The sequence below is a fragment of the Camelus bactrianus genome, chromosome 28, assembly GCF_048773025.1.
Source record: "Camelus bactrianus isolate YW-2024 breed Bactrian camel chromosome 28, ASM4877302v1, whole genome shotgun sequence".
In the NCBI taxonomy this organism is placed as follows: Eukaryota; Metazoa; Chordata; class Mammalia; order Artiodactyla; family Camelidae; genus Camelus; species Camelus bactrianus.
The window spans coordinates 2,826,603-2,834,366 of NC_133566.1; the positions used below are offsets into that span (position 1 = coordinate 2,826,603).

Genomic DNA, 7,764 nt, shown 5'->3' on the forward strand with positions numbered 1-7,764 from the left:
ACACGTCTCTGTGATGACAGGGCATACTTATCCCGGAATACCCAATCCATCGGCAAGGCCAAGAATAATTTGTTCAAAATTGAAATGGTAGTTCTAGGGATTATTTCAATACAAAATGACCACTGGAACACAGCTGAAATAAATTACTTACCTGGGTTTCCTCTGCCTCCTGAGCCGGAAATGTGGTGCCATTCCTAACAGGGGCGCCACCCAGCCCTGAATCTGTAAAGGGAGAGCAGAACTGATGGTGGATTATATCTGACCGAGGCCTTGCGGGGGAAGCACGAGCCGAGCCCTCCCTGCCCTCCTCCAGGAGCTCTCACTCCCGACCGCGCCCCTGGCTCTTCACAGAAGCCGCAGGTCTCCCTCCCGCCTCAGGTGACCCCGAGGACGAGGGGAGACTGGACCCCTGTCCCATGACGAGGACACCACAGTGCCTTTATTCAGGTGTTTTCGTAGCTAATCACCCTGGATGGGGGCTCAGTGCTCAGATCCCTGGCAACCAACACTGACACTCGGGACTCACAGCACACTTCAGGGCAAATCAGTCTGTATACAGATTATACATTAAAGTAAGAAGGGTCTTTCATAGGAAGAGTATCAACAAGCCCTGACTGTGAGCTCCACCTCTTCCTCCTCAGCCTGTTGGTAAACTGTTATAAGCCTTCTCTCTGACAGCGCATGTCTTGTATAAGTGACCAGATGTCACATAAACATTTATGAAAGAAGTGGCCTCAATGACTCATGTTGTAATAAGCGGCAAAAGAATGGTGAGTTACATGGAGTAGCTGCTGGGAGACTTTAGAGTTACACGTTAACTCTGGGAGAGGGGGGCGACGTAGTCATGTCACTTACTAACTGGCTACTCTAAGTCACTGTGCAAGCTTTTTTATAAGAACGAAGGGACCTGAAAATTAGTGAAGAAATGCCTGCTGTCTTAAAGCAGATCTTGAATAGAATATTTATCCACCAAGGCAAATGAAGAAAAATGTTTTTCTCGTTATGACATACTGCCTTCATTCTAAAACGTCATCCATGTTATTTTCCTGAAATGAGAAGAAAATTCAGCCTTCAAAACCGTGTCCAGGCGGGAAGAGAGGGCTGACTCTCACGTCTTCTAGCGCACAGAAACCAGCCATGCCAGCCACGCCAGCCAACCAAGAGTCTGGGGGGTGGCCCGCAGTCCCTGGAGGGGCTCGAGCTCCACTGCTCACAGGGGACAGAGCCCTGCTGGCTGGTGGCATGTAAAGAAAACAGCATCTTGTCACCCAGCTGTGAACCTGTTCCCCACAGTAAGTGTGTGGTGTGGTGTCCAGGAAACCCGACAACTACCCATGGGGACAAGCAGCCCACTGGGCGGCTCCTGCTGCAGAAATGGAGCTGCCGCACTTCACATTGTGCTCCTTACCTCTCAGGGGAGGGTGCAGCCTGTACTGTCCTCCTGGGGTGGGATCCTGCCTCATGTATTCCTCTGCCTGCCTCCGTCTGCAGATTGCATCCAATCTTAAAGATAAAGAATGACTTCAATACAAATTACACCACGAATTCCTCTACTAGGCACAAAACAACCAGTCCTTAAAAATCTCAAAACACCCGTAAAAATGTGTCAAAATTCTGTACCTCTGTTTCAGGTGGGCAACTTCCCTTCTCAGCTCAGAGGAGTTTTCCCTTCTCAGGTCAGAATTTACCCTTCTCAGGTCAGAGTTTTCACTTCTCAATTCAGAGATTTCCCTCTCCAGCTCCTGAGACCTGAGCTGTGGGAGAAAAACATCCACGTTCAGTTGTGGCCGACTGTGCACAAAGGGAAGGAAGGAAACAAATTCTTACCGAGCTGTCTTGGGCCTTCTTCTCGGCAAGAGTGACCTGAAAAAGTCAACACATCAAGAAACACCCCATGGCAAGGGGTTCTCAGGGCCAAAATAACTGTCTGCATTAGGTGCTGAGGACTCGGTGTGTCAGGAGGAAGGCAGGTTACCTGGTGTCTCCAAGTGACCTCTGCTTCCCGCATTTGCCCATGACATTCTTCAAGTCTTATCCTATGAGTTACAAATTGTTGCATCAGAGAAGACACAATGCTGGGTATGCTGTTAAATAACCTGCCCCAGTCCACGTTATCTGCACTGCACACTCACACACATCATCTCACCGCTCAAGACACACTGCACACGGCTGCAGAAGCACAGCAGGTGCAAAGCTGTCGCTGCAGCCAATCCTTCCGTCACTGTTACTGAACGCCTGCCCGGTTCTGGGCGGACACAACTCCCCCTCCCGTTCTCAGCATTTCCCTCACGTGTCCTGTGCTGAGCATCTTTCATCACAAAGCTTGATTCTTCCTTTCCTTACATCCTGACCCTACTTCTTACACCTGGGTCTCCCCAGCAGCACGGGAATGTGTATTGGTCCGACTGACGCTACACTAAACTGCTATCTTCAGGGTGACAACGGTTTATAGCACCTTCAGAAACATCTCTGTGAACCGTCTCTCCTCTCAGTCTGGCCAGCACTGGGGACCAGGAAATTCTTAGTAACTTAATACTTTTTAAAGTTAAACGTTTAACTTAACATGTGTAAAACTTAACACTTTTCCTCCTGTGTGAAGCCATGTATACAAATGTCTTTTGTTTGGGTCGGTTTATGATATTGTGTCTAAACATTTTAGAAAAGTTTTCAAAAAATCCAACAGGTGTTTTCAAAGCCGCATGTGCGGAGGAGCTGAACTCACTTGTACCATCTTGTCTCCTCTTCAGCCAATTCTGCCTCCTCCTTTGCTGCCAACAGCTGCTGCTTTCCCACTAGCTCACTTCCGTTCATGTCCACCTTCCTGAGAGGGGAAAGAAACTGTGAAATTCTGCCAGTTTCCCTCCCAGAAACTGGAAGGGAAGAATTCCATGTTCCTTTCACCCTTCCCTATAAATGCTCAGGCTGATAAACACACAGGAAAGAATTGAAGTACCCCCACTAATAAATATGAAAAAACTACACTCAGGCCTCTGGCAAGTGTTTGGTATCTGGGCTTCCCTTCAGCGTCCCCACCCCTACTCATTTGTGCATAAAATAAACACACAGGAAAAGCCCACGTGAGGTGTGCTCTGCGCCCCCTCCCCCCCACCAGGCTCACGATCCTGTGCCTGGGACAGCGCGAGCTCACTGTGTTTCAACGTGGGAATCAGGGTCTGACCAAGTCACCACAACCAAACACATTAGGGTAAAGCAAGCGTTCATGACTTGTTTGATTTCTCCCACAGAGAGCCCAGATTTCAGTCAAAACCTGGAGCAAAACCTGATCCTTTAGGAAATATAAGGCAATGTTTTTTTTTGAAAGCGGGTTAATGGGTGTGATGTCCATGACCTCTCCCTGAGAATGAAAGGAAACTCTGGACAAATTATGAAATCCATGATCAAATGTACCAACTTGCTAACAATCCAGAAAGGGACATGAGGCCAAGATGGAGAAGAAGAAAGCCCAGGACTGGGCCCACCTTCCCCGGGGGTCACCCGGTAACTGCAGAGGAAACCACTGAGATGCAGAGCAGCCCGGCAGCCGGTGCCCCCTACGCACGGGCACCGCAGTCAGGCAGCTGGAGCTCATGGTCCGTCAGCGAAGGTGATCCCTAGAAAGACCTGCAGGACTTAGCTGGGATCCGTGAGAGCTACATGCCAGAAACAAAGGTGGACAGGAGACACACGGGCCTCACGAGGGCTGGCTGCACTGACTGATCTCAGCTGCTAACCGGGTTAACAGGATGTAGCGCTGCTGGCGCCCTGACCACCTGCCAGCTGTAATGCCCACCTTCTCTGCAGCAAGTTAACTTCACACGAGGCCTCAAGTTTTCTCTATTTTCTACCCAATGTCTAGAGTTTATTAAAAATGATAGACACATGGCAGGTCATGACACTTTGATGTGGTTGAAACCTAAGGACAATAGAAATGGACCTAGAGGGATCCAGAAAATGAAGTGACTAAATCTGGTCCAAGAACCCGCTAAAATCTCAAACTAAATACAAACAAGACTCTGGTAACCAGTTAGAATGAACAGAAGCAGCAGATTACAGAAATCAAGGTTGAAAAATAAATGCACATCTGTACTGATCGAATATGGTAACAAAAATATGGTGGTAAGTATTCTGAAACATATTACAATATCCACATAACTCCTCACATTCATTCACACATTGTCATAATTAACACGGGAACGTCTTACCCTTCAGTGTCCATAGTTCTCTGTCCACTGATTTCATCAAGGACGCGTACTTTCTTCACCTGCCTTTGGAAACCGTCTTCCTCACGTTCTTTCAGAGATCCCGATGCAGCATGGTGGTCTTGCATTTTCTTTTTACCCTCTATAAACATAAAACAATTGGCTTTGTGTGTGCACGTGTGCACTCAAGAGCTTGGCTGTGCTGGGGAGTGGAGAAAGGAGAGAATTCTGAAGGCAGGAACCCCCTTTTTACCTTCCCAGTGCAAATTCATTGCTATTACAGGCATGTTTCATTTTATTGCCCTCCCTGGTAATGCATATTTTTAAACAATTGAAGATTTGTAACAACCCTGAGTACAACAATTCCATTGGTGACATTTTTTTCTGGCAGCATTTGCTCATTTCTTATCTCTGTGTCACATTTTGGTAGTTTCTGAAATATTTCGTTCTTTATCATTTTAATTAAAACAGGCATGACATTCCTTTAAGGCAAAGCCTAATCCAGCGGAAGTCCCTAATTCTCAGCAATTCTATAAACCCTGAGAGAGGTGAAGAGGCTTCAGAAGAAAAGTGTGAAGCCAGCAGGGGTTGGCCAATGAAGTTTAAGGCAAGATTCCATCTCCACTGCATACCTGTGCAAGGTAAGGTGGGAAGAGCTGACCCAGAGGCTGCTGCAAGTGCTCCAGGAGATGAAGCTAAGACAGCTAATGAAGGTGGCTGCACTAAACAACAGGTTTTCAATGCAGAGAAGTGCAAGGGGAGGCCACCCAGCACCATCACAGCTGTAGAGAAGTCAGCGCCTGGCATCAAGGCTTCAATGGACAGGCTGACTTTCCCGTTAGCGGCTAACGAAGCCAATATTCATTTAACATTATGAAAATCCTATGTCCCATGAGAATCAAGTGACATCTACTCTGTGTTCTATAAATAGAACAAAGCGTGAATGACAGCACATCTATTTACAACATGAATATTTTAGCCCATTGTTGAGACCTACTGCTCAGAAAACAAAACAAAACAAAACACACAAAAAAAATTTCTTTCAAAATATTACTGCTCATGGACAATGCACAAGTCATCCAGGAGCTCTGATGGAGATGCATGAGATGAATGCTGTTTCCATGCTTAACACGACATCTATTCTGCAGCCCATGGATCAGGAGTAATTATGACTTTCAAGTCTTATTATTTAAGAAATACATTTTGGAAGGCTTTAGCTGCCATAGACAGTGACACCAATGATGGGTCTGGGCAAATGAATGGAAAATTTTCTGGAAAGGATTCACCATTTTACATGCCATTAAGAACATTCGTTATTCATGGGAAGAAGTCAAAATATCAACATGAACTGGGGTTTGGAAGGAATTGATTCCAATCCTGATGTGTGACTTTGAGGGGCTCAAGAGTTCAGTGCAGGATGGAGCTGCAGATGTGCTGAAAATAGCAGAACTAGAGTTACAAGTGGAGCCTGAAGATATGACTGATTGGCTGCAACCTCATGATAAAATGTGCATGAATGAGGAGCTGCTTCTTATGGACAAGCAAAGAAATTGGTTTCTTGAGATGGAATCTACTGGTGAAGATGCTGTGAAGAAGGTTGAAATAACAAAGGACTTAGAAGAGCGTATGAACTTAGCTGATAAATTACCGCAGGGATTGAGAGGACTGACTCCAATTTGGAAAGAAGTTCTACTGTGTGTAAAATGTGTCAAATTGCCTGCGACAGAGGACTTGTTCCTGAAAGGAAGAGAGAATCCTGTCACAAACTTCACTGTGGTCTTATGTTAAGAAATTGCAAAAGCCACACCGATCTTCAGCAACTGCCACAATGACCAGTCAGCAGCCACCAACATTAATTCAAAACCATCCACCAAAATGACTGTAACTCAATAAAAAAAAAAAAAGTTAAAAAAAAAAGACCATCCACCAACAAAAAGATTACACCTCACTAAAGGCTCCAATGATGGCTAGCAGTTTTTAGTAATAAAGAGTATTTTCATTAAGTTATGAACATTGGGGTTTTTAGACACAGTGGTATTGCTCACTTAATAGACTACAGTATAGTGTAAACTTAACTGTTATTTGCAGTGGAAAACAACAAAAAAAAAACCCAATAAATTATTTGACTCTCTTAATTATATTTATTTTATTCTAGGGGTCTAGAACTGAAGCCACAACATCTCCCAGGAAGCCTGTATGTAAGGTTTTCTTCCCAACAAGCAACATACCTTCCAGGCTGCAGTCTCCAGTTGTCATAGCTCGCTGCATCGAACCCTCAGATCTGGTCTTCGAAACACCTGGCTGTAAGATAGATATGAGAAGACATTCAAGAAGTACTGATCTACAGCAATGTGAACATACTTAACACGAGAGGAATCGTACGCTTGGAATCAGCTAAGACGGGCCATCTGCTTTCCGTGCGTTACAGCACAATTAAACTCTGACACACTGATGCTCGGTTCTCTGAGCTAAGCATCTCTGGGGGTGAGTAACATTCCTTACTCTCTTCTTGCTGCTGAGCTGAACGTCCTCCTGCACATGCATTTCTTCAGACTTCACTGTGGCTTCACAGACGTGAGATTTATTAAGGGCAATTTCAACCTAAAACATTCTCATTGATGACTAAATTCCCAAGAAAAATAATTTGAATAGATATCAACATTTAATCTTCTAAAACATGAGATTGTTGTTCCTTGTGAAAGCTAATGTGTACAGTGGAAATCCTGCTGCAACTGGAGGCATTTACCTCAAATTCCTGAAGTGTTCATTGAAACAGTACCTTTCAAGTTCTCTGGAGATGTTCCTTTTTCCAGTATCTTCACACAGGACACAAATAAAGTATGTACTAAGATTTCAATGAAAACTCAGGGTGATATGCTTAAAAAGTGTAACTTTTTTTTCCCCAAAAACAAAGTATTTTGTTAACTGCAAAACAAACAATGGAAAATAAATATATTAGCCCTGGTGCATGTCCAAAGACTTTGGTGAGCATTCTCTCCAGAAGATATTAAGGCAGTGAAATGATTCTCAACATACACATTTTACAAAGAAAGGTAAGCAAGTGTTATACGTTCCCTTACACATGCTTGAAAGCATCTGGGACTTTCCCTGAATTTTGGTTTGGGGCTGAAGACAGTGCTCCATTTTAGAGTTTACAGCAGACAGTGCCTCTTCCTTCAAGTTCTAGCACTGGGCGTCCTAGCAGCTCGTTCTGACCCCCTGCGTCTTGCATTTCCTACTTCAGCTGGTCCTCTTCCCCTGCCAGCCTGCCAATCTCTTCCAGAAAGTCTTGGATTGTTCTGATGGGCAGTTGCTTCTCTTCAACCCTTTTGGAATCCTGTCCCTTCTCAGCCAGTATCCACAACTACCCCTAAGTTTCCTGTGATGGCAGCTGATCCAGGTTGAGCCCAGGACAAATGTCAAGCCCATAAAGAAATGCAGAAAAACGAGACCTCCAGGCGCAGATATTTCCTCGCCTCCACAGGATTCCTCCTCACTGGACAATGGAGGGCACGACTGGATGACAGGGGGAAGCAAGGGTGGGAAACTGCTCATGTCAAAGAGC

The 7,764-nt window shown here is 45.2% G+C and overlaps 1 protein-coding gene across 1 annotated transcript; it reads right to left on the reverse strand.

Moving 5' to 3' along the window:
* Positions 1–443: 443 nt before the first annotated feature.
* Positions 444–7,119, reverse strand: LOC141575400 (transport and Golgi organization protein 1 homolog). The gene is made up of 9 exons (XM_074354469.1): positions 6,946–7,119; positions 6,428–6,500; positions 4,203–4,341; positions 2,723–2,821; positions 1,976–2,036; positions 1,828–1,863; positions 1,621–1,754; positions 1,409–1,503; positions 444–532 (listed from the first exon to the last, which is right to left on the reverse strand). The coding sequence occupies exons 2-9, from the start codon at positions 6,465–6,467 to the stop codon at positions 444–446; spliced, it is 693 nt and encodes a 230-aa protein (XP_074210570.1). The 5' UTR covers positions 6,468–6,500; positions 6,946–7,119.
* Between the last annotated feature and the right edge of the window lie 645 nt (positions 7,120–7,764).

Bases quoted from the DNA above. Each gene is read 5' to 3' on its own strand.
- LOC141575400 (XM_074354469.1), bottom strand. From the start codon at position 6,467: ATGCAGCGAGCTATGACAACTGGAGACTGCAGCCTGGAAG. The intron at 2,037-2,722 runs GTGAGTTCAGCT...TGTAACTCATAG, and splicing joins GAGGAGACAAGATGGTACAA to GATAAGACTTGAAGAATGTC. The intron at 533-1,408 runs GTAAGGAGCACA...TTTGCCCTGAAG, and splicing joins GCTGCACCCTCCCCTGAGAG to TGTGCTGTGAGTCCCGAGTG.